The 27,836-nt window shown below is 41.8% G+C and overlaps 1 protein-coding gene across 1 annotated transcript; it reads right to left on the minus strand.

The window, feature by feature from the left end:
• Positions 1 to 1,540: 1,540 nt before the first annotated feature.
• LOC138592016 (neuropilin and tolloid-like protein 2) lies at positions 1,541 to 27,793 on the minus strand. Its single transcript, XM_069662613.1, has 10 exons — positions 27,505 to 27,793; positions 23,110 to 23,166; positions 22,715 to 22,858; positions 18,309 to 18,557; positions 15,995 to 16,042; positions 15,366 to 15,493; positions 9,782 to 10,010; positions 5,543 to 5,656; positions 5,315 to 5,445; positions 1,541 to 3,381 (listed from the first exon to the last, which is right to left on the minus strand). The coding sequence occupies exons 1-10, from the start codon at positions 27,512 to 27,514 to the stop codon at positions 2,635 to 2,637; spliced, it is 1,857 nt and encodes a 618-aa protein (XP_069518714.1). The 5' UTR covers positions 27,515 to 27,793; the 3' UTR covers positions 1,541 to 2,634.
• Positions 27,794 to 27,836: the final 43 nt, after the last annotated feature.

Consider the following 27,836-nt stretch of genomic DNA (forward strand, 5'->3'; position numbering starts at 1 on the left):
TGTTGTGGTAACGGGAAAAAATATATATAATTTGCAAATACTCGATTACTCGTTCATAGGGTAATTAGATTAATTGAATATTGAGATTACTTGAAAAGGTACAGGGTTCAGCAAAACAGGTGAAAACACTGGCATGAAGGGAAACATCCACACAAGGAGCAGGGGTTAAAGTTTGACAAAACAGAAACAGGGGATGACAAGACTAAACACAGCTGAAGTGTGAGGGTAATCAGACACAGGTGAGACAATCAAGGAACAGGTGAAAACAATCAGGGCGGGGCGCACGAACAAGCTGGGAAACACACAAGGCAGGAAGTAAAGTTACATAGCCTACACGAGAGAGAAGGATGAATGTCAAATAAAACAGGAAATGAACAGTGAATATACAAACAAGATTACATTTTACACACATAGCAACGCTATATTTATTATTAATCTCGTGACTAAAGAAGTTAGGATCTAACGGTAGCCTGTAACTTCACCCGTTTCCACAATATCAGGCAGGTGTGTTGTTACACACAGACTGAAGGTGTGAAAACTGACATCAGAGCTGAAAGGAATTTCAGTTTAACTGAGTGGTTAAAGTCAGGGCTTTGCTATTTTTACCTTCTTTGTTGGAAAAATTTGCATTATAGTTAAATAATTTATAAGACATTTATATGTTAAAAAAGCTGATGACCTGTATATCTGACTATAACCCCAACATATTACATTGTATAGTATCATACTTCCAGACTACCATATGGTGCAGAATAGTAATAGGCTAGAGCCCTGATGTCCAAGAAACCATCAATCATAGCATTCAAGATGGTGACATACTGTATGAAATTATTATTACAGAGAGAAAATATTATATATACATATATATATATCTATATGTGTGTGTGTGTAAATAAATTGATTTCAGTCCTTTTTTTGTAGTGCTGCAAAGCCCTCTGGTGGCCATGATTGGTTTTTGCACCTGTGAGCTCACTTCCCTTTTGCACAAATGTTTGCAACAATCCGGCATGTATTTAAGGGAAAAATGAACTGCTACATCCTGAAGCGACTGTGCTTGCCACTTTGCATAGATTTTTACCCTGCTTGTTTTTTATTTGAATTGCCCAACCGTTTTACATTTTCACTGTGGAATAGCCGACTGAATAAGAGTCTTTTTCCATTTTTTTTTTCTTCTTGAACTACCATGAAGGTCCTGGAAATACATACATGCAAGTCGCAGAGGAGCACACGACCCAAGCTTCATGCTGGATGTGACCACGAGTATCTGACGGTGTTATATTTGAAAAGCCTGCCTTGAGCATCCGACAGGACAAAATGCATCATGACAGTAAAGGTTGAGTGGAATTTTTTGTGTATAGAAAAGAGAGACAGAAATCTTAGGTTTACACAGTTCAAAGCAAATGACAAACCCTGCATAAGCTGTTTATTTTATGTCTGCGTGTCACTGTGTGTATCTTACCTTGTCCCGACATCTCAAGCCTCCAGGGTGCTGCTATTTTCATCTCTCTTGGTTCAGGTGAACAGAAAAGCTTACACAGTGCGTGAGTAAACTCTCATTTAATTCAACAGAATGAAATTATACAACCACTGGTTAAAATCATAAATGAGTCCCATATTGGCTACATGTTCTTCTCTTTAGGAAAACAGGTTGTGCTTGTTTTACACACGCAGTTCATGGGGGAGTTGAGAAATGACTCTTTCTCCTGGTGGGGTTCGGGGGTGGGATGGTTGCTGTTTTAATTCAGTCTTGGCCTCACAACCAAACTTTATATTCCATAAACGATCATTCATACCCTTCATTAGCAGAAATAAACTTTTTTTTTCTCAATTTCTTACCAAAATAAGTCTCTTCGTGTGCTTCTCGTGATGAGAAACTGAATGGAGCGTACCCTCTGTGTATGTGTGAGGTAACAATGAAAACTACATATTTATTATAGTAATATCACATCATCATCATCATATTTCTGATCATCATCAACATCCTCATCATCATCATCAACACCACATGTCATGGATAATTCATCTTCATAAAATCTTCTGAGCAACATTTGAAAAAGATTAAAGAGTTAAAAGCCGAGCATCGTCATGAGGCTGGATATATACTGGTTTAACAGTACAGTACACCGACAAAAATAAAGACTCAAATTATTAGAAGACGCACCGTATATCATATATCTGTGCATGGCAGGTGAATAAATGTAAAAACTCTTTGCCTCTCTCTCCCTGTGTCTGACTGGTTAGTTGGTCTCTTAGTCTTCCAAACAGAGAGACGTCTGGGTCTGCATGCGAGAACCCTGCTCTTATATCTGTCTTATGAAAAGGAGATTAAATGAGTGTAAGATGGAGGAGAGATGTCTCCACCCTCCCTCATCTACATCCCTCAGAAGAAAAGACAAAGTCGTTCATGTTTTTTTCTTCGTTTGGTCCTTATTCTTGTCTGCCAATTTCCAAAAGCTTTCATACGAGACTGTGAGAGGAGAACATCCTTAAGTGTCACTGCAATAATTTGAATATTGCTTTTAAAGCAAAGGCAGAAGAGAGTGATCCATTAAAGACTTTAGTGACCCTCCTTCTCTTCTTTCAATGAGTGAAACTCTTTCTGTATTTCCTGTCTCCTTTTCCTCCTCCCAACATCTAGAAGTCCATGGACATGGAGCGCTGCTGTGGGTCAACGATGGTGGTACTGTTACGAGCGCTGTTGCCGCGGATACTGAGGGTTCCACAGGCTCCAGCCATCCCACCACCAATACCTCCAGCAATACCACTGGGACCCGCCATGCCCACTCCTCCACCCATACCCACTCCTCCACCCATACCCATTCCTCCTGACATGGCCACTCCTCCTGCTATCCCCACCGATCCTCCAATCCCTCCTCCTGCAATACCTGATGGTCCTCCTACTCCCATTGGTCCTCCACCTGTGGCTCCTCCTGCTCCTCCTCGCCCGTAGATCTCACATGGGATCTCCTCTGAGACGCGGTCCTCAATGACCTGCTGGTCGCAGTCGTGAGTCTGTGAGTGCTGCTTGTAGCCGTAGCAGCTCTTCTTGTAGCTGGCAGTGGAGTTGAAAGTCTTCATGGGTGGAGGCTTGGAGAAGTCGTTGTGGTAGGATAGCTCCATTGAGCTCAGGGTGGTGCGGCTGTGCTTCATGCTGCCGCCGCCTGTAGCCACCGAGGCCTGCGAGCCGCAGTGGTGCTCGTGGACACAGCGGGACATGGTGGAGGAGCGGCGCAGCTTGTGGAAGCTGTCCAGCTCCTCAGACAAATCGGCTAAATCTGACGATATCTCCTTATCACGCAGGGAGAAGAGCTCGTAATGCGGAGGGTCAAAGACCTCTTGGAAGCCTGCCTTGTTGAAGACACCAGGCCGGCGAGCTACAACCTGAAAAGGAGATCATTCAGACAGTTTGATTGGCAGTTTATCACGCTGATATGAGCATATATGAAGATAATATGTGGAAGTACAGTCTGAACTAGGGATGGGGACGAATACTCGAGTACTCATTGTTGACATCATTATTTGAGTAACGTTACACTACTCGCGCACCTGCGTATGCGTTGTTTTCGGCTAAAGTAGTTTAACTCAGTTACATGCACCATGTCAGCCGTGACCAGGACAAGTGATGTCTGGAAGCACTTTGACAAAAAGCCACCATCACGCCGGACAACAGCTACGACAGTGGAAAACATGTATGAAGAAAGCGTTAGTTTGCTCAGTAAGCCTATTTTTATGATCATCATCATCATTAAGTTGAACGCATTATTCACAGCTAATCATTACGTGATGTTATTTTTTTTATTTAAGGGAAACTGCAGGATAAAACTGCTGTACATTAAGTTAATTTAGTATTTATTTTAACTTAGAATGTATGCTGTTGGTTTAGAGTTACGTGAACACAGAACAGAAGTCCATACAGTCCGCTACCGCTGTGACGTTTGACAACCGACTGTTGCAACAATGTTAATTGAAAGGCCTGTTAAGGTTGTTTAATAAATGCATTTGAAATTGTTTTTTAGTAATGTTCTCTTACTGGCATGTAGCCTAATATTTCCGGGCCAGGAGGTTTTTGTCTGACGTATGTTGTAGTAACGTGAAAAAATATATATATAATTTGCAAATACTCGATTACTCGTTCATAGGGTAATTAGATTAATTGAATATTGAGATTACTTGAAATGCCCATCCTTAGTTTGAGCTGACCAACAGTCAGAAAACACATTAAACGTCCTACTTTAAGGGCCCTTAAACAGTTTTCTCTCTTTCATACAAGAGTGAGGGGTCAAACACAAAGAGTTTATGCAAGTGTCAGTATTTGTTACTTTCAGTACGTGTCTTACTGGGGTTAGGTCGGAGGGGCTTATAGCTGTAAAAAGGGATGTCACCTCATTCTTTTCACCTCAAGCAACATCAACTCATCACATTCTCTGAATCCAGTCCAGCCTCTGCTCTTATGCACTGACTGAGCAGATTTCATGTACTACGACTTGTTCCAGACTGGATGGCTATAAGCAGCTTATTGCTTTATGCATTCATAATATGTTTTGTTTTTTAATTGGCAATCAGAAAACTAAAACTTCATGTCTGATTGCAAAGGTTTGTGGGTAATTAAATCAGTGACGTCCGTCTACACTCCAAGCAGGTTGTTAGAAAGTGGCCTCGAGCGAACCTTCTGCAAATCTGCAAGACCAGTGAAGTCCAGACTTCACTGAGATTCAGCCTTTCTGAGTCAAGCGATGATAACAGACAAATGACAGTCAAATCTGATTAACAAATATACTTGAAAGATTTGAAATCAAGTTTTCAGGGGATTTGAGATTTTGCATCAAAAAAGGTGGAGGGAGGAAAGTGGTGAAAGGCAATTCACACCCTGAAACAAGAAGTAAGACCTTCTTGTATGGTGCACATACACTGCCTTTTTTCTTATTTATGGATAATCATCAAATTACGGCTAGAGGTCCTTTCTATAGCACAATGCTTAACAGTCAGCGGGAGAAATCCATTAGAGGGGACTCACAGAGACTAATTTCTTTAATTACAGAAGCCTCATTAGACCAGCCATTAGAGAAATGACTTTTGAGTAAGGAGTGCCCAGTAGCAATTGTGGGAGTAAAAGAGATGAGGAACGTTGAAGACAATATCACAATGAAACTAAACATCTCCTTAAATATCCTGCAATGTTTTTCATAAGTATCTAACAGTGGATTTTGTCTTTCTTCCCTGCCTTGAAATCTGTCTGGAGTCCCAGCATCGCTCTCGGTTTATGTCTCTTCATCTTTCCTGCTGATCGAAATGTCGACTACAAACGATAAGCTACCTTTTTCCTTGGCTGCTTCATCTGGACCAGGATGGAGATGATGAGAAGAACCAGAACTATGCCTGATGAGACACCGATAACAGTGCCGTGGGTCTTAGTGATCTGATGAAAAAGCCCCTTAGATCGCTTTTCTGGAGGGGAGAGGAGAGAAAAGGGTAAGAAAATAAATATCTAACCTGAAAAACCTTAAAAAGAAGTCCTTGGAATAGTTAGAAAGGAGACAATCACCTTTGCAGTGGTTTTCATCCCATGGGTAGACACAGTTCTGAACGCCATTGCACACCAGGGAGTTGTTAATACACATGTTGCTGTGGCAGAAGAACGTATTGGCTGAACAGGGAGCTGCAGGCACAGGAAAGTATACAGAGATAATGGAATTTAGAAAACAACAAGGGGAAAACGGCTGCCTAACTGTGCTGAGTAAAAGATGACTACACTGAGAAAAGGACTGGGAGCTATTTTGATGGTAATAACAATAAAACAAAAACAACAGTAAAGGAGAAAATTTAGCTGTAGAAGGAGAGGCATGCAGAGGCATGAAATGAAAGATACAATGTTCTATTATTTCCTAAAATACTAGAGGTCTAATGGAGACAGTCTGCAGAGCACATCATACATCATCATTTCCTGCAGACACAACATCATGAGGCGATGAGCGGAGGACATGGCCCGCTTCACTGAGCTGCAGCCTTCAAGTCGAGGGAGTTTAAGAAGCAGGAGGCAGAGGGGGAGAGGGGTATGAAGGGTGGACGGTTTGAATACTGGGAGTAGGCAGAGGAGGAATATGGAAAAGATGAAAAGAAAGGCAGGAGGTGGGGTGGTGGTAGAATTGGCTTCGGGACATCACAGGGTGCAAGTGGTCTGGCAGGTGCCATGAGACACCCGCATTAAAGTGACTGTTAGCGTATGAAGGCTGCAGAGACAGAGACAGAGATGGCTGGTAATTGATGCTGGCTGCTGGGCTCAGGAGATCGATGCACTGCCAGTCAGAAGAAGGAGCTGCACGGATGAGGGAAGATTCAGCTGCCTGAGCTGGTATAGACTATTGGAGGCTGCAGCAAAAAGGTACAGAAACCCGGTTCATATATAGAATAGAATCTTATTTCACTCCAAATACAAAGCTAAGTAGAAAAAACAGCAAATAATGCAATTATTTCTAAATTGTTACTCATCTTCTATTGATTCAAGTCTAGTCAAGACAATTTTATTGATACAGCTCAAAATCATTCATCACAATTCTGCCGTGAAAGACTTTATGATCTGTACAACACACAACACCTTCTATCTTCAGACTATACTTAAGTCAGGACACTCTACAATCAATTCACTTTAACAGAGAAACATGAAAGCAATCCGACTTTGCAGAGCCACAGTGCAGCTGATTTGCTACACTAAGCATGCTAGGATACCTGGCGATGCAGACCAAGCTGGTGGTGCAGTGAGAGGGTGTAAAAGATTGACATATTTAAACTTTGCTCACATACTGACAGCCAATCGAGCTGCAGCACTAACGCCTTTTTGTGCAGCTGTGTGCACAACCAGCTGAGTGATGATAATTGTACTGTAGTTCTCAGCAACTGCTTTGTTATATCAACAATGATTTTGTTTTATTTGAATTTGTTTAAGCTACAAACCTGCTGGATTTCCAGCTGGAAATAGCAGCTGCATTCACAGCAGAAGGAGCTGCATTTGATCAAGAATCCACTTCTTCAACAGCATCTTTTTGACAACTCTCTCACTAATAAGTCATAATCATTGACAGACTCCTCAAACCACAGCCACAAGGGGCAAACTAACCATGCCGGACATTAACTGCTTGCATGCAGTGTGCCTGCACCGACAGGGAGGGCCACAAAGGAGAAGTCTATTGATGTAAAGCAAGAAAATAGCTATAACACTATAATTTAAGAAATACTAAAAAATAATAATCAGTGAGGAAATGAGATCACAGCATTGGCAGAAAATATTTGCACAATACCAAATGTCTTGCACACGGTATAACCTCTGGTTTTCCTTCTTTCATACACACACAGCCTGTAGCAGCCACAGCCTGTAGCAGCCACAGCCTCGCTCTCTGAGTCTTTATCACAGCTGAAACAGGCCGCGGTCCGCTCCACGAGCTTCACCCCTGCTCCGGGGTCCACTGTGATGAGGGCTCTGAGCCTCCACTTCCCCTTCCCTGCAAGCTTCCTCTGCCTCAGGGCTGAATAACTTTGACAAAGGGGCACGTACTGCATGTGTGCGTGTAAGTCTGTGTATGAACTAGTGTGAGTTGAATTGTCCGCCCCATCTATCTCCCAGTGAGCCTGTATGCGGGGTCGCTCCCCTGACACTCTGATCACTTCCAAAGCGATTATGTCTCTCCCGCCTTCATGGGGTGTCAACAACGCTTCACACTCTTACCCGGACCGCTTCTCCCAACACACACACAAGCACACAACTCATGTCTAAATGTCGGCACTGTGTGTGTACGTGTGGGTGTGTGTGTTTAGTAAAGTTGTAATATGTCTGGTTCAGACACAAGGATGATGGAGTGTGGAAGGCAAAACTCATATTGTTCTGTGAGTGACAAAGATTAATGGATCCCTCTGACCTCCAGCGAAACTTCAGTCGCTGACTCCGAACCAAATAAAGTTTTGGACTTATCAAGAGACTTCAGACTTCTGTGAGATGAACTGTGTGATCAGAATTAATGAGGATCCAAATGGTCTTAAGGACTCTCTGAGTAAAAAAAGAAAACCCACCGTGGCTGAATTTAAAAGGCCATTAAGTTCTGACTGCCATGGTTATGGGTAAGCTGATGAAAACAACATTAGCATTCACCCAGGGTTTGAGGAGTGTGCAGGAGAATGTGGCAATTAATACCTCAGTCTGTTCAGGCATTTAATGAAAATATAACGGTGTGCTAACAGAAAAAAAATGCTACTTTACGAGCAGCCTTAAGCAGCATCTGTTTGAAAGTTTCATGTCCTTCAGAAACGATGAAGTTTAATGTCTAATTACTTCCACCAGATCTATTATCCCCACTCAGCTGCTTCCCTAAACAGATAAGTTCATATTTTCCTGTAGTGAGTGCCCTTTAATAAGCACACACAGTAATTGTGCTGTGACATGCATATCAAGACATTATTTGATGTTTTCAGTTATTTACAAATGCCTGAGTGAATAATTGGTTTTTTCTCATATCTGCACTCTAAACATGGCACAGTGTAATTAGCTTTCCCTGCTGCAATGACACTTCAGTGTCTGTTAGTGACGACCGATGCAGACCTCATAAATCATCTGTTTTTGTGTGTGGGTGGATAATGTCATGGCTGTTACTGTAAAGTAATGACATATGGTGTTTTTCATCTGTATCCATAACACAGAGTAAACAGTCATCAGAGGCAGGGAGAAGCGTGTCTTTCCAAACACATTTAGACTAAACTGCGACAAGCACGTGGAATCAGATCTACCTCTGTGACTGGATGTGTTTGTATAAATATATTTTGACATGAGCCCCATTATTCATAAAGGACAGTTCTGAAATGGCAAAAAGGATTAAAAATCAGACACAAAAGAGGGCACCCAAGAGATTTACCTCTTCCTGTTGTTGTTTGATGAATGCACAGAAATACGGTACTTTGCAAGGATGTGATACGTTTGTATTCTTCAATGATACAGACAATATCTAAAGGATATCACATTGGATCTCTGAGGGATTCTATTTTGAGATAACTCTATAAACGGACAAGATTGAACCCTGAAAAATCCTAAATCTGGATACCCAGTTGTGAAATATACATATCATATCATAAAATCAAATCCACTTCTTTAAGTGCATCTATGAAGGTGTTTGTGGGAAGATAAACAGATCTTAAATGTCAAATAAGAGCCTATATCTAACCTTGCATTCTTGCAGTTGCAACACATCAGGCTACAAACAAGTGATGTTATGTGAGCATCGCTGACAGATCAGTCAACATGCTAAACCTTCCCATAAACGTGTCATGATCTTTAATGTTTTAGAGAAGGAGCTGTGAGTCAGCAGTGCAGATCAGTGAAAATAATATCATCAGATTTCTTTGAATTGATCACTATCTGCTATCTTTCAGTTGCGTGATAATCGGGTGATGCCATTTAACAGATCCTGTGCAATATTTTAAAATTATGAATTTGGTATTCTAAAAGATAAGTTACAGAAATAATACGCCAACGATACAAAGTTAAGCCTCTGAGACAGATCAGATCTCTCTGTATCCTTTAAGTAAATATTATGGATACGTGACAGAGCCATAAACTTGTATGAAATTGGATCCCTGAGACAGCCCTGTGACAGAGAGCCACAAAAAAAGTTCTAAGGATTAGCTTTGTGTCAAACCCGTTACTGAATGTATTAACTGTCACCATAGCAAGCTGTATGCACGACACAACTGAACAGAAACGATGGAACAAGACGGTTATGTATTTAAGGAGACTGGTACTCACGGTCAACAAAGGAGGTGAAGAGCATGCGGAAGCGGCTGAGTCGGCTCTTCTCATCAGCCCACATTCGTACGACCCCCACACCGTTATCCAGCATCACGTCGTTGGCCACCGTGCTGCAGAACTTGGCTTTGAGGTTCTCGATGGCGCTGCTGCCGTCGTACACGGCCACAAAGTTCTTCTTGCACTCATTGGAGTGCTCCATCTGATACTCCATGAAGCGCAGGTAGATCTGCAGACACACAGGAAATGTACACGTTACAAATATGATTTCAATTTGTAAAGCAAATATATCTAATCAATGTTCAGACATGGATAAATATGAAAGATTAGAGTAATACCCTGTGATAGACACTTGGAGAGGAACTGCATAAACAGTTTAGAGCGGGGGTTATAGGCTCATATTAGGCTGTCGGCAGTATTTGTTCAAGTCTGATCTCAAAGGGGCTAGCTTATTTTTTTCAAACATAAATATGACTCCTAGTAAGGTTACTTCCTGCTGACCGAGATAGATCATGTTGCTATCTTTACTTGAATACTAACATTGGTCACCTGGATTAAAGTTCCATGTTTGTTTGACTGTGATCATCACCCCATGTAGACTTTAGGTACACTTTACAGGCCAAGCAGTCATATTTGTCGACTTTAGAGTGAGAGTGGGCTGCTGATTCACTGTCAAAATACCTGCTGTGACAAAGATCCTTTGAGATAAAACTTGTTTTTTCCAGGCTGACATTTTGACTTCTTTATGTTGGTGTTACTTTCATTAATGATGATCCTGTTCTTGTGTGTCCCAGTAAGCCATGACAGTAAACCCGCATGCTGAATACCTGGACCCTGAATGCAGGTAAATGGAATTCAGCCGTCAGTCTAGTCTTAGTATTCGGACATGAACTCTCTGACTGTAACATCTTAAACTGTTTATTAGAGAGTCGTGGTTTTAATCTGTCCACTAGAGGTCCTCAGTGAGTTTCTTCTGTTCAGGGTCGCGGGGGTGCTGGAGCCTATACCAGCTGTCATTGGGCGAGAGGCGGGGTACAACCTGGACTGATCACCAGTCAATCACAGGGCTGACACACAGAGACAACCTTTCACACCTGCGGGCAATTTAGAGTCACCGATGAGCCTAACGAGCATGTCTTTGGACTGTGGGAGGAAGCTGGAGTACCCGGAGGGAACACCCACTCATGCACGGGGAGAACATGCAAACACAGGGATTCGAACCAGGAACCTTCTAGATCTGAGGCAACAGGGCTAGCCACTGCACCACCGTGCAACCTAGCCTAAACATATAGAAGTTTAAACCTTCAAAGTACTTGCATAATAAATGTCTTTAAACTGTGTTAATAAGCCAAACCAGCAGCGAAGACATCATGAGATCTTGGTCCTAATGGGACATAAACCTTGATGTAATTTCAGCACACAGGCACCTGTAACCATGCAGCAGTTAAGGATTTGCGCTAACACGGCTGCTGAGTGTGTTTCTCTGTTCCTTCTGCTTCGTTGAGCTAACATCCATCAGGGCGACTCAACGCAGCGGCTAAATTCAGATCCTCATCAATGCTGCTGCACGCTGCACATGAAGGACCAATGCAATGACTGTGTGTGTTTGCGTGTGAGAGAAATTAGCTACTGTATGTGTGAGTCATGGATGAATGTTTATAGATGTATGCATAATATTTCTTTGAGTACATGTTAATGTTAAATGTGTGTGGACGATTGCTTGCGGTACCATATACTGGCTGTATTATGTAATTTGTGACTGTATGTGCATCTGATGTTTAATTACGTATTATGTGTGCATGACTTCACGTGTGTGTGTGTGAGTTCATTATGGTCAGGGAGTAGCATGGGAGCGTGCTGATGACTCATTTAGTCATGAGGAAGAAGCAGAGCAGCAATGAATCAAGGACAGCCGGGCCATGGTTGTAATTTCTATATGCACTCATAAAATCAGAACTCAGGAGAACAAATAACTGGGCTTCTCTTGGCTTAAAAATGCACGACTAGAACTCCACGGCTGTGTTTTATAAATATGATTTGTCTGGAGAGCTTTTTCCCATGATGCCTCTCTGTGTATTTGCACTGCTCACAACCATTACGTTTGAAATAAACAACAGACATGACAACAGGAGGATTTGTTCGCACAAAAAGCTGCCATACATACATCAAGAAAAGTCTTGAATGACTTACACCGATCAGCCATAACATTATGACCACCTGCATAATATTATGTAGGTCCCCTTTTTGCTGCCAAAACAGAGGTGGGGCCTCCATGGATCAGACTTGTTTGTCCAGCACATCCCACAGATGCTGGATTGGATAGAGATCTGGGGAATTTGGAGGCCAAGTCAACACCTTGAACTTGTCGTGTTCCTCAAACCATTCCTGAACCATCTCTGCAGCGTGGCAGGGTGGATTATCCTGCTGAAAGAGGCCACTGCCATTAGGGAATACTGTTTCCATGAAGGGGTGCACTTGGTCTGCAACAATGTTTAGGTAGGTAGCCATCGCAATTTGGCCCTTGTCAAAGTCGCTCACATCCTCACGGTTGCCCATTTTTCCAGCTTCAAGCACATCGACATCAAGGCCAAAATGTTCACTTGCAGCCTAACATACTCCACCCGCTGACAGGTGCAATTGTAACGAGATATTCAATGTTATTCACTCAACCTGTCAGTGGTCATAATGTTATGGCTGATCGGTGTGTATAGACGTACATCTGGTTGCTTTGCTTAATTACTGTCTTAGTAACAGAGCAGGTAAGACTGTTATTTTACAACACAAAAGCAGCTGCTTTGATCTGAAGGATCCATGAATCCATCGCTATTTTTTCTCAGTGGGGAACAAATCTGCTACGGATGTTGATACTCAAACTCATGCTGAGGCCTCACATTCAGAGCTGTTCTTTCCCTTGTTTTTGTTCACAGCTTCATTATTTCTCAACAGATTCCTTTCCTTGGATGACTATTCAGATCTATTCTGGGATTGACTGCATGCGTCAGCAGCACGATGAGATTTCATTTGTCGTGTCTAAAAAATTAATAAACTCTGTGCAGTTTTTCGCCTTCGCGCTGATTACAATAATGACAGAATAATAGCAACTGAAAATAACCAAAATAAACACTCTGAACTGGGTTTAGCTCTGAGAAGGCATTCAGAAGGATGTGCAACAAAACACTTTGTTGTGTTCAGGGGAAGTGAAACGGTGGAACATAATGGAGAGCAGCGTTGACGATGATTCAAAATGGTAAAATGGTTTTGCAGTCTTTAAGGTGTGTTAGAGTCAGCATGATAACGAATATCCCTAAGAGAGTAGGATAAGTCCTGAAATACTTTAATATTTCTTGAGATCTCAGGATGTTTATGCATTTCATATCAAAACTACGGAAGCACGAAGTGGACATGCTTCCATACATTTTATTTACTCCATTTTCCGGTGATAACGAGTCATTTCTTTTTTTTTTCTTGTTAACTCGAGATAACAAAGCTCACTTTCTCGTGATTTTCTGGCCATCTACAAAACAAAACAACAGGCTGGTCACTGTGATATTACAGACCAGGACACGCCGTGCTGCCATTGCCCGCACTAACGAGGTAAGTTAAACGTATTTCTATGTTTGTTTTGTGCTTTTGCAACTCTGGGGATATAAGTTATGATCATTTGGCGTTACTATGGTGCAGCATTGTTATCTTGAGATAAATAAGTTGAGATTTTGAGAAAACTAGCAGAAATGCTGCTTCGTAGGGCTGCTCGATTACGGCAAAAACCATAATCACAATTATTTTGGTCAATAACTGAGATCAGGATTATTGAAAACGATTTGCGAACGAAAGCAACCATTTATTTAACTTTTTTCTCTTAAAAAAGGGACCACCAGTTTATTGTGAAGTTGAGTTTTGACAGATGTGATATATGTTAAACCGTTTATAACAAAGCTTCCTCCCTGAAAGTGTTGCCGGATGTTCCGGGGTTAAGCCTCGGACAGCCCTGTACTGCCCCTGGTTATAACAATAATAGTCGCCTAATGTCAAAGTAATATTTGCAGACTGTATTAATTAAAAATAATTGTTGCTGATGTTTGTTGTCAGTACGTGGCTGTCTGGGTTATTATCTTGTTGACATGCACTATTATTTATTCCTCTCTGTGTTTCGCTCCTTTAATGTTTGGTCATAAGCAACTCGGTGATTGAATTTCAGGTCAACAAATTGGTCGTGTGACTTTGTGGTGCAGACACCGCCGTGTAACAAATCTTGCACAGTATTTGTTGCAGGTCCTCATCAGACTCCTTGAAACCAAAGAGTTTCCAAACAACAGAATTACTTTTACCTTTCTTGTTGGCTTGGACTGAGCTACATGCCGCAACAGCCTGTCAGTCTAGCGAGTGAGTGTGGGCGGGGAAACTGTCACTGCTGAGGGAAAGGGGTGAGCTGGATTTATATCACAGGACAAAACGAGCGTCATTGCGAAACGGAGTCCGGCAATTTAATTTAATTAAAATTCAATTATTCGAGCAGCCCCAATGCTTAGGGCCTCCGTACAAAACTACATGAAACATTATGCTTTACTTCATAACCGGTTATGAAACAGGCACAGTTTCAGTGTAATACCTACACTAATGACCTACAGAAGTAAACCAGCTCGCCAGTTAAACAGCTGAAAAGAACACAACACATGTACAGGACGTGATCAGAGAAGACCGCATTTTCCACAGGGGCTGCCAGAATGGGCACAAGAGTAAAGTTGATCAGATGTGCTTTGATAAAGGTAAAGTGTGCATAAGTCACATTTCTTGAAGGAGCATCTAGCTCGGAGGTTTTCAATGCAATCAACTCACTACTGCTCCCCTAATCTCAGCTTCCCCTTCCACACATGTGGGAGAACCTACAGAAGCAGCAGAACGCGTTGGATCAGACAGAAACCTGCTTCTTGTGGAGATTACGAGCTCCTATCTCCTGGACAGAGATATTTAGTCCACCAATATATATATTTATCTCTGTTACATTATTGATGATTATCCAGCTGACTATTGGTTTACTGATGATGGCTTTAAGGACAGTTTAACATGTAAACTCTGGGTTTCTGGTTGTCACTTGATGTATTTTAGCATGCCTTTTTCAGTGTGTTTTTTTTATGTTTTAAGGTCTAATTTTTCTCTGGGGAACAATAAAGCTGATATCAAAGCTGAAGTCTGTAGATATAAAGAGCTCATTCTTAGATAATGTAAACACAACAATTCATATTTCAGGTGATTATACACAAATGAAAACACACCTAAAAATGGTATACTCCATCTCTGCACATAACTCGACCAATACAAACCCAGTCTTACACAACTGAGCTTTAAGATAAGATAAGAGAAACCTTTATTGATCCCTAGGGGGGAAATTCAGGTGTTAAAGCAGTACCAAGACAAAGTAGCAAGTCAGTGAATACAGTATAAATAATAGATAGATATATAAAAATACAAGGTATTTACAAGTGTTATACAACTAGGAGTAAGTGACAATAGATAAGTAAACGTTAATGTATACGTAAACGAGTCATCAAAACAGGGAAAAGACCAGGCTACAGATTACACTGACCTTTGACTGAGGAGGTGCCCTGATGGTCCAGATACAGTCCAGAGCATCACCAGGCTTCACTTTCTCTTCCTCCTCCACCTGACTGGATCGTATAACCCCGTCCCATCCTCCGATTTCAAACTGACAGTCTGTGGAGAGGCAGGGGAAATGTGGAGGGGAGGTGAGAAGAATAAAAGGAAGAATGAGAGATATAAGACAGGAGGGGTGAGAGAGGGGTCACATGGAGAGAAAAAAGAGAGGAGAGAGCAAAAGATGAAAGGAAAAAAGATGAGGAGAGGAAGATGACAGAGAGAGGGACAGATGAAGGATGTTATTTAAAGAAGTAAAGGATTTAAGGTGGTATTGAAGTGAGCACAGTGGATTAGGATTATAGGACAATAAGATGACGGAGGAACAAAGGCAGAAGGACAGGAAGGAAAGAGCAGGATGAAAGCGCTGTGTGTTTAAATTTGTGTATGTTTGTGTCTGAACATCCTTTCACTTTACGTACAATTGTGTGCTTGTCAAGGTACATTTGTGCATTCAGCATTTACGTCAGAGGCAGAGATAGCCTGCGGTAAGCTCCCGAGGACAGTGGAGCTCTTCAAAAAGGATCGAACACAAACCAGCTGAAGAAGTGAAGAGCTTACCTGGGATGGGGTTTAGCAGTCCGCCCACGTGCAGATGGAAATCAGGGTCTGAAATGATAAGATTTGGGCACATTACTCTCGATCCACACTGCAGAAATAGGTAAGCAGAGAACACGAGATAAGATCCCATTAAGGCCGTCCAGATAAAGCACAATGGGGTCGGTTTGAAGCTAATATCTGTCCCCTGATGGGAGACTCTGATGTCGAGGCATATTGGGCTCAGACTCAGGCGGCTCTGATGTTCAATATCTTTCTGAAGAAGAGCAAAAAAAAGGGAAGGAAAGTCGGCTATGATGTTTGAGAAATTGGACACCCCATGGGCGACCTGTGGATGTCCAGCCATGTTCAGCCAACTTTTACTGAGCAAGATGGGCAATGCAATAAAATAATGTTTTCGGGAAGGATGGTATATTATCTGTCACTCTGACATCAGATTGTCCTCTATATTTTGGGGGACTTTGTCAAAAGAAAGTAACCAGATCCAGTTCTAAATACATCTTTTTGTACAGCAATCAGCTTAGAGAGTGTGAGGGTATACAGTTTGAGTGTTCATCTCAGAGATGGGACGACACAAAGAACACATTTGTTGTGTTGATTTGTTTTTCTGACAACTTTCTTCGTTCCCCCCACCAATTTCTGTACTTTCAACTCTTTACATTTTCAAAACTTTAATGCATATGAAGGAAATGATCATTTATTTTTATTCTGCATCATTGTGGGACGCCTTAACACGGATAGTCCTAAACAGGGGAAAGGCTGAATAGAAACAATGCACACCGTTCTCAGTGCTAGCAAAGCATGGCCAATTTTGTGAAAGGACTGCCAGGCAAATCCAAGGCTGGAGAACCTACACCAAATGTCACAGCTACTAAAACAAAGACAAGAAAATATGAAGAGTCATATCTCGGTTATGACAGTTTACTGATGCCACTTCTGATTCAACAATTAGGCTGCAGTTTAAGTCCAAGACATGGCTGCATTTTGGATTGGAGTGGAAAAGGAGTACCCACTGCTCGGCAGGAGAGCCCTGGCCACACTCCAGAGACAGGTTTTTCTGCAGTTGCCTCAATCAAGACTAAATACAGATCAAAGCTGGACATTGACAATGAACTAAGAGTGAAAATCATCATTGACAGCTGCATCCCAGACTTGAGAAGATCTGTAGCACAAAGCAGGCAAACACCAGTCATTGAAAATATTGCTGTACTTTTGGTGTAAATCATTCAAAGATTTTCATGAAGTTGTTTTTCCCAGGGAGTTGGTCAACTTTTATGCTATTACACGTTAAAAAGTTGCAGTGTCACTTTGAATTGCTTCCTCTGTAAAATTGGCTTTTCTGTAAACGTTTTTTGACAATGTTTCATATAGCTTCTAAAGATACAGAAATTTGTTAGCAAAGGACGTGTCTGATAGTGTGTTTGGACTGGTAAATGGACTGTACTTATATAGTGCTTTTCTAGTCTTGCGACCATTCAAAGCTGCTTTTACACTACATGTCACATTCACCCATTCACACACTCATTCACACACTGATGGCAAGGACCTAAGTGCCAATTTCCAATCTATGACTATGCCACTGGGAGCAATTTGGGGTTCAGTGTCTTGCCCAAGGACATTTCGACATGTGACTGTAGCAGTCAGGGATCGAACCTCCAACCTTCCGATTGAGAGACGACCGACTCTGAGCCACAGCCGTGTGTCTATGGATGTACCTTATGTTTATGTGTCGATGAGCATATGAGCATGGTGAGGAGTAGGGAGGGCTCGAAAATATTTTCATGTACCAAAGGGGGCACTGCAGACAAAGTTTTGGAACCACTGCTGCTTAACAACATCGAGATGATTTCAAACTCAAGGGATGGGACAATAAAGCCTCGTTTTATTGAGATTCCTTGACTGAACATCAGGGCGTATCACGCAGGACAGACTTAACTTGACATGAATGATCTAACCATGGATTGCCAACGACATCATAGCAGATTCAAAGCTGCAAAACTTTTCCCATCCATTTGATTTACACATCTGAGCAAAGATAATGTTCCTTATTTCCAGTTTATTGTTTTATTTGTTCCAAAGATAGAATAATAGTCTCCCAGATGTGACACGAGGCTGAGTTCGCTTTGCACAAAAACCGCCTTCAGAGGTCTACGACAACTTTTTTCTTTGATACTGCGAGTATATTTCAGAGCTGTACTTTTTCACTTTTACTCCGAGTTCAGAAGTTGAGTCAATAAATCCTACTTTTAGCAGAGTCTTTTTTATACAGTTATCTGCACTGGAGTGAAGAATATATGTACTTTCCCGACCTCCTTACCTGCAATGAAGGTGTACTTGATGCGGAAACCGAGGCCTTCCAGCTCCTCGTCGCTGGTGAACTTGATCCACATGAAGCGTCCTGTCGATGTCACCAGGCCCGGGTTCTTTCCCCCACAGAAGCGATCAATGAGAGGAGAGAACCCAAATGGCCCATCACGGATTTCTATGTGGTCGAAGCGGCACTCAAACGATGGCTCGATGTAGTAATTCTTATCAAAAGCCAGCTGAATCCTTTGTCTGGGGAGAGCTTTGGTGAACAACAGAACGGGAGGAGAAAGGAAACAAAGGAAACAAAGGGAGTAAATACACAAAAGGATTGAGATTAAATCTTGTTTTTCAGGACAAAGAGAAATCTGGATGCTATTCTAAATAAAAAGTTAAGTCAAACATGAGTTAATCAGGATTTGGAAGTTCAGCCCTCAGCTGATTGAAGAACAAACTTTTTAGAAGTTAGCTCAGACTTAGCAACTAAATGTGAAATATTTCTGTCTTATCTACCTATAAAACTGACGATGCCATACACATATAACTCACTATATTTTAATGTTGCATATATCTTTAATCAGACATGGCAGCACATTTAAAGAGAAGCGTATAACAATCAAGAGGTGGGGCGTCGGTTCAGCTCAGCGCTTAAAGTGCACGCCCAATGTGTAGAGGAGCACAGCCCTCGACGCAGCGGGTTCAACTCCAACCCTCAGCCCTCCGGCCGCAGGTCATCTCCACTCTCTCTTCCTAATGTCCGACTCTATCCACTGTCCTTCACAATACAGGCAAAGGCCGAAAAGATCATCTTTTAAAATCAACGGATATTTGGCACCTGGTGCACGAGCGGGGGCGATGCCACTGCTGCACAAAAGCACTGAGTTGGCAATTCATGAAGAAAAGGAGTTTTCTGTATTTTCACAGGCTGCATCACTGTTGAATTGTATTATACCTCTTATTGTTGAAGTTGTAAACGTGTTACAGCAGAAGTTGTTTGTTTCTTTACACCAGTTCTTACTGGGCTGCCTTTTAAATATTGCCTTTTGAAGGCAGGTACACTGAATAAACCCACTGAAAACCTGCACAAGCTTTCTGCCTGGATGTTCTCCGATAACAGCACAGGAAATCTTAGATTAAAGTAGATGTTTAACTTAATGAGCTCACCCAGGCATTTTTAATGCGTTGGTTTATGCTTTTATAATAGTGCCAAACAGCATCATAAACGAATTTCAGCGTCTATAAAGCATGCACTTTTAAGATTGCTGCAGACACAGGTAATGGACTCTGAGGCAGACTGGCCAAATTATTTATTACAAGACAAAAGGCAAGAACTCGGGCTAATGGTAAATCAGGGAGTCTGATGGAGAGCCGGCGAAAATAAAAAATCCCTCCTAAAATATCGACAAGGTGTAGACAAATAAGGCAAAATTACTACGACTAACACTGGGAATACTAGAAACAAGGTTTAAAGAGGATCTGGCACAGACACAGGGGAATATTAAGACTAAATACAGGCTGTTGAGACACAGGTGAGTGGGGCACACAATCACACAGGAAGGAAAACACACAATGGCAGGAAGTAAAGCTACAGCCAGGAGAGGGTGGAGGAAGAGTGAGTGACCTCGTTTACACAAATACCACAACAGCGCTGTTACACTGCCCTTATACTTTTACACTGAGCCACAGTGCACTTTTGCACAGACAGTTAAGTGTTAAAAGGTGTAACAGTGCATGCATCACACAGCTGTATGCACAACACACACATACCAAAGAGAGGGACAGGCTGACATGCCAGCGTTGTCTGAGTCAGAAGGCCTGAATCCAGAACATTGCAATCACAGCACAAACTGTAGTTCACTAGTTCATCAGTCACGCAAATCCAGAGTGTGTCTGTGTACTAAATGGACAGGGCCCTTTAATAACATTACCCCCCACACGCAGAGGAAGTATTTAACAAGGGCAATTCATGCCTGTCTGCAAAGATGAATCATGCTAAATAAAGATGCTGAGGGTGGGAAGTGAGGCTCTGAATCATCTCTGGCATGGAGAAGCAGAGCATGCCCCATCAGAGAGAGAAAAGAGCGAGGTCAAGGGCGGTGCATGTGTGTGTGTGTGCATGTGTGTGTGTGCGTGTGCGACAGTGTGCAAGAGAAATAAAAGAACACACGATTGTCTTTTCTCTCTCTGTGAATGTGTGCCTCTGTTCTCTGAGCCAGAGTCCTCTCTCTTTCTGCTTCAACGAGAAGCTTGTCTGCCTGCACTTCCTGCTCAGTCCCTGGTGTGATGAGCATCAATCTTTCTATTACTTTCAACGCACACACACACACACACACACACACACACAAATAACGCAGCTTGATACAGAAAGTATAATCACTAGATCTATTGAGCTGATGAAGCGGGGGACAAGACATAATCAATTAGCCTCGCTAACCACAAATTATGATGACAAAGATATCTGATGAGCACAAACGTGAGCGTCTCTATGAGAGGGAGAATAAAAGGCTCTAAACTGTAGCTCAGATATGAATATGACTGAGGACATTTAAGACCAAATAATAGCAAACGATGGCGACTCAGACCCAAGGACTGTTCCAGAGGCTGGATGCAGAGGTTTGACAGATACAAATACTTCATTACTGCACTTATGTAGAAGTTTTTTGCTTTTATCCCCTTCATTTTTAACACAACTATCAAGAACAGGCTTGTTACTTTATATTTTATATTTTACATCACTGCCTTTCCAACTCAAAAAAACCATTTTAACCTAAATGGATGCAACAATAACACAAACAACAGATAATTCCTTGCTATATACAGCTCTGGAAAAAATTAAGAGACCACTGCAAAAATATGTTCTGGTTTGTGTTTGAGTAAAATGAACATATTCTCATTTAGGCCTTTCATTTGCAGAAAATGACGACTGATTAAGATAACCAAAAGATGTTTTCCAGAGCTCAAATAATGCAAAGAAAACACGTTAATGTTCATGTTTAAACAACAGAACACTAATGTTAAAACTCAGGAAGAGTTCAGGGATCAATATTTGGTGGAATAACCTGGTTTTTAATCACAGCTTTCATGCGTCTTGGCATGCTCTCCACCAGTCTGTCACAGACATTTTGCCACTCCTTGTTCATTGGCCTGTGACCGTCCGTCTTCCTCTTGATCTCATTCAGGAGGTTTTAATGGGGTTTCAGATCTGGATTGGGCTGCTCATGACATGAAGACAGAGCTGCTGATTTAAGGAACATTTGGAGTGGTCTCTTAATTTTTTTCCAGAGCTGTACACCAGTGCATATTGCACACAACAGACGTAACATGTCGAACAACAACGTTTAAGATACCAAGAACCAAACAGACAAGAGCAGGAAACTAGACTTTGCGAACAGGCCTCTGGTGCAGGTGATGTCTGTGATTGACAGGGAGAGCTTGTAGAGACATCGATGAAACTAAACAAATTCAGAGAAGACATTCAAAAATAAGTAATATTGGAGCAAGGCTAATGTGAGGTTCAGTTAGCTTTGCACTAACACAGCTGGTTGAAGCATCCTTCAGAGGGCTACTTTTTACTGTAATACTGTGAGTACATTTCTGAACTTTTCCTCTTTCATGTCATAAAATCAGACAAAACTGTACTTCTACTTTTACCAGAGGTTTTTTCATTTTTTAGTGTGTCCTTCTGCCATCTCTGTTCTGCACTCACCAGTATGCTGCCTGTGATGGAGTCACAGCTTGTTCATCCACAACAGGTCTGAGCTTGATTTGTCCACAGGGGGAGCCCTTGAGCTATGTGTAAAATCTACTCCCACTACAGAGAGAGAGGGAAACTATGCCGACATCTAATCTGCATGAGAGGCTGTACTTTAACTTCACGGACAAACAGTTCATCAATTTAGTTTGACAAGACATCAACCACTATCCCAGCCTTCATCTCCTATAGCTGCTAATGATGCTCTCCATTATGTCTCCCTAAATTACTGATGAATATGATTTCCTGGTAAAGACAAAAGTGTTGACAAGGACGCTTGCATTTCAGGGATATATGCCCCCAAATCTCAGCTGTGCAGCAGATGTTCATCTCTTTTATGTTTCATTCAATAGCGGGAGTCTTGTGACACACCCTGCCAATAGAGATGAACCCAGCACTACTCTGATTAGGGCACAAGTCAGGGGCTGCCCACAAAGATGCGCCACTCTCCATCATTTTCAAAGGCTTATATCTGAGGGGTGAAACAAACTCAGGAGGATGGCTCATTCGGAAAATGTCAGGCTGATTGCCCGCCAGCGGAGGAACAGAAAATCAGATAGCAGCGAGGTTATATAAAACAATGTCATTCACTGAAGGAGGCAATATGCTGAGAGGCGGGAAACCGTGTCAGCTGTTCTGTCAACACAAGACGAAGGAGCCTGCGTTACCTTCCAGGATGTAAACACACTCCTTGTTGGGCGGGTAGGTGTTGGGGTAGTTCGGCGAAGTGAACACTCCGCCATTGATGTTGCGGACCCACGTGCCACAGTCGTTCTGGTTGGGGCTCTGGCCGCCATGCTCGCTCGGGGGATCTTAAAGCAGAGAGGCAGAGAACAAATGAACAGATGGGTTATTGAGTCGGGGGATCAATGAGGGAATGATTGGAAGTCAGGGAGAGAGGAGGGAGCGTTGGCATGAAAAAGAGAGGGAAGAGGGAGGAAAGGCTGAACAGAGTTAAGAAAATAACTCTTTTACTCTCAAGTCAAGATAATTGTCAATAATAATTTACATCTGCTTCAATATCGGTGAAACAGCATTAATAGGAAGGAAAGAATGTGCCTACCTTTACTTCTCTGTGCCAGAGCGAAGCCCTCTTCTATTAGAAAGAAGAGTATCCACACTGCAAAACACAGAAACCACACATCAGTCTCAGGCGACGTCATACTTTTTGTATTCAACCAGAAAACATCTAAATCGCTGAACCGCCACAAAATAAGAGTTAGCGATCAGCTGCAGGAGGGATTCCCCTTGGAGGAAATCATCTCTTGATATGGTAAGTTTAAAAAATATATTGCTGATAAAGTAGAAGAGTTGTAAGAGAAAAGAGAAGGTTTATAATGTTCAGGATATAATCATGTCATTGTCAATACAACGCATCCATGACAAAGCAAGAGGAATTTACATGACAGAGCTATAAGCCTGAGAGAGACACTGAGAGGTGAACATGTCAAACTTTGGGCTTTTTGGAGCACAGGCGGGTTGCCAAAAAGTTTGATTTAATTAATTTAACCAAGAATCTTCTGCAGTTTCATGCTCCAGTTATTAAAGTGAATGCAAACCCTCAGACTGCATTCTTCTTTTCTATGAGAAATTATTAATAACTTTAATATTGCTGGCTCTGTAGTCCAGCAGTCATCACACTGAACAAAGACTGCAACTATTTATTCTCCTCACAATCCATGAATCTGACTTTCATTATAAGATGTGAGAAAATATTAAGGGACACTTTCTTCCTGTCACTGAAAACACCTTCAAAACTTTCTACCCCAAAATTCAACATCACAAAGGAAAATTAAAGCAGAATATTCTCTAAATTAAGTCTGGGGTAGGAAACTTTGCCAGCAAGAGTCAAAATATTTCTGCTATAATTAGCTTTTGAAAGACTCTGCTCATGTGCAGACAGGTAGGCAAGCCACCCAATCGATTTATGCATTTCAGAATAAAATATTGGATGGACTGATTACACATCTTTTTTCTGGCTAAAGCATTTGATCCATGAAAAGCTTCATGCCTATCAATTCTTAAGGAAGCAATAAATGCATTTTTGCAAGAAATAGTGACTTCAATGATTAATCGATCATCAGAATAGTATCTGATCTTCTGTGATTGAATAATTAAGTATCTATTAAAAGTTTCAGCTCTACACTGATTGGATCCAAAACTTTATTGGGCCTGCTTCCACAGATGTTTTAATATAAGTAGCAGTAAAGGCCCGTTGAAAGAAGCAACGGTACTAAAAGTATTAGTACTACAACTTCTAGTAATTTAAATAGCTATGGCAGGATTATTGAAGGTAGTCAAAACATTAGTAGAGAAATCATGAGGCGAAGTTCATTGAAGATACTTTTAAACCATCAACTCTCATGCAAACCTCGAGACTCCAACCTACTAATCTGCAGCCTGGAGGCTCCAGAAACATAAAGCATTAGCAGAAAAAACAGGATTAGAGGCTCCGAGGCTTACAGCGCTGATGAGAAGACAGGCGTTTGGGCAGAACACGGCTGCAGACAATAGGTGAAATATGTTGTATTACAATGATATCTGCTCCGAGGGCGAGCATGTTACAGCTCCTGACACTGCCTCGCTCTGATAAGCCCCTGTAGACCTGATCCCCACTGAGTTCATAATGGGTTGGCCCGCTCACATCGCATTACAGAGCGGGCATGAGGCTGGCACGTTGCATAATGGCACCCGGGAAGGAAGGATGGAGGAGGGAGAGAGAGAGAGAGAGAGAGAGAGAGAGTGGGGGTCTAGTGAAGAAGAATTCATGGTTAACATGAGCACCAATGAGCATGCATGTGTGAATGGACTCATTTCACACACACACTGTCGGCCCCCAGGCTGCGGGTTCCTCATTACTTCTATCTCCATTATCTCTCAGTCGAGTGTGGTAGGTGTGTGAATGAGCTACAACAGGCACATTTAGAGAACAGACCACCCAAACCCAAGAACGTAACAAAAAAAAGAGTGCTGTAGGCTTTCACTGAAGCTTTTTTCCTTGATAAGCCAGTTATTAAATCTTACAGACAGCAAAAACACTGTAAACTGCTCAACAAAGCTGGGCTCTTGTTATTTTTTAAGGACTGTTATTTGGAAATACTAACAAAAAATGACTCTGCATTTTGGGAACGGTCGTTGCATGATTTATAAAAGCATTTGTTCTGTCTTTAGTCACATTATAAATAAATGAAAATCTAAACAGAGTTGCAGGCATGCAGGTCAATTCAACACTAAGAATAGGACTTGTGAATGTGTGTAAAAATAGGTGATCAATCTGTTAAAAAGAAACAACACAGTTTATAAAGAATGCAAAGACTATGGTATTTAAAAAAACGCATTACTCTTAATATCTGATGCCCCCTAATGATCACATTTTGCCAAAGAGTGCCATTCATGTAAAAAAAAATATCTGACATTTTAGGGCATCCTAACATCCCACTAACTGAAGTGTCATCTGACCTCTGCTCATTTTAAAGAGCCAGAGCAGAAATTACCCGGCGTTCAACCCTGCGATTCTAGGTCATGTCATTTCATTTTTACATCACTTCTCACTCCAGCTTACGAGTCAAATACAGGCTGTAATCTGCTTTTTTCTCTTGAAATGGAGTGACCGGACAACCCCCAAAAACAAGGGTCAACACCACAGTCTTCTGCAACACAGGATTAAAGAAGGATTAGAAATATTATAAGGGCTCATAATAAGGGATTTCCTGTCCGAATATGGAAATATGGCCTTAATTGGGTTCATAAATCACAAGTATGCCAGCTAGGTTACTTATAGGCTACCAAACAATAGGTAAATTAGTAAGCTAACACCTAATGAGCTAAGGCAAGGCAAGGCATGTCTACCACATTTAAGCCACTAATAAAGCTTCATAAAAAAGGGTGATATAGACGTTACTTTTAGTGCGGTGTCATGGTCTGTTACAGCTAAAGGGAAGAAAGGCGCCATTTTTATACATGACAAAGGATAGCTTAAAGGTAGGCTTCACCTGTGTCCACTTAAGGGCTAATTATAATTTACAGCTATTAAGCTAGGCTGAATACTTAGCAGTTAGCTCTGCTCAGTTACTAATGTCCTTAAACATCTACAAATATTTACCTGCTTAACCACAAAGCTTCCGATGTAAACTGGCGACACAGAAGCGTTATGAACGCTTCACTGAACGCATCAAGAGGTGTTGCAGCCGTGTGCTGCGGCGCGCGCCTCAGGTGTTGATGGCGCGAGACAGTGGCTGGAGCTGGAGTCAGTGAAGCAGAAGCCCGCGCACAGGCTGTCGGGTGTGCATGACAACGGACGTAAGTGTCAGTGTGGCTCTGAAGTTAGGGAGTTTGCCTTACCACGCAGGAGATTTAATAGTCTATTGTAGCAGATGTGAGTAGTGTGAATATGAGCCAGTGTGTATGTTACTCAAATTAAAGCTTTTATTGTGTTTAAAGTAAATATGGCTTCTAAACTATTTCTAACCAAAATCTTCAAACACGCATTTATGTTTGGAAACATAGGCTACTATTTTTGTGTTTGTGTTTTTATGTTAGTGTGGCACGTTTGGTTCAAACTCTCCGCTTATTGGAAAGACGTAAAGCTCCCTGATGTTTTTTGTCGCCTCTGTGTGGTTATCAAATAATATTTGACCTTTGCTGTTAATTATAATCATGAATCACCGTCATATTGCACTCACGTAGGCTGCTGTGAGCAGAGGCACACCTCGTAGTGTCCAAACTGGCTGCAGGCAGGAGCACCTCTCTGGTCCGCTCCCTTTTACATTACGCTCAAATGGTCCAGCGCGTAGGAGCATTACAGTTAAAAAATGACTTATTTTCATAAGATAAAATGATCAAAACCACAAGGGATTAATAAGTGGTGAGGCTGGTTTAGTTTATTTAGTTAATGGACTGGGCTCTGGCCAGTTCAAACCAACCACATTAAACTCAGGAGAACCTGTCTGGCTTTTTCCAAATCTAGGAAAGTAGAGCAAAACATGCTGGAAATTAATGACAGTTTGTGGATTATACATCAGTGTTCAATGGCGATATCGATCAGGAAATAAAAAGAAGATTTCCCATAAACAGTCACGAGAGGGCAAGTTGATACAAAAGACAAATAAACGACACAGAAAAGGAGATGTGCGGAGAGCGGTGGACAGATTTTTCATTGATTTGGCTGTAAATCACCTTTCTGTCTCAGTGTAGGAGAAATACGTCATAATAATGAGGATATTTTAATCTTTTCTGAAGCTGATTCATGATGAGTATTTCTCAGTTTCATCAAATCCTAGATTTGTTTTGGAATGGTTGAAACTGACATCGTTTGCAAATAAAGCATTTGCTGTGCTACAAGGAGAAAACGTAAAAATGCACTAAATCCAAGCTTAAAATAAATTGTCGATTGTTTCTGCCCAAGGCGTTGGACCTTGACGCGCATCACGGATGATCGGGCAGCTCGTGCACAACTCACCTCTGTGCATTTCCTCTCACGATGTGATTCCAACCCAAAAGCACCTTTTCTAAAAACGCCCTCCTGTTCTGTCCATGTTAGGCATCCACTGCGCTCTTCACGAAATCCAACTTTTCTCCGACAACAGTAAATCCATTACGCAGAGGCACACTCCAGGAGGGGAAGCAGCAGCAGCAGCACCAGGATCTTCTTCAGTCGGTGATCCAGCAGACGCGAGATGAGGAGCAGTGCGAGCCTCTCAGCCAGGCATCATCACTGTTAATACAGCTTCCAGCAGGACTACACAGGAGATGACATGTGGAGGATGGACTGATCCAGCACGCGCTCTAGGA

The sequence above is a fragment of the Semicossyphus pulcher genome, unplaced genomic scaffold, assembly GCF_022749685.1.
Source record: "Semicossyphus pulcher isolate SPU_LCO1_2020_fin unplaced genomic scaffold, fSemPul1.0.p SCAF_1, whole genome shotgun sequence".
Taxonomy (NCBI): domain Eukaryota; kingdom Metazoa; phylum Chordata; class Actinopteri; order Labriformes; family Labridae; genus Semicossyphus; species Semicossyphus pulcher.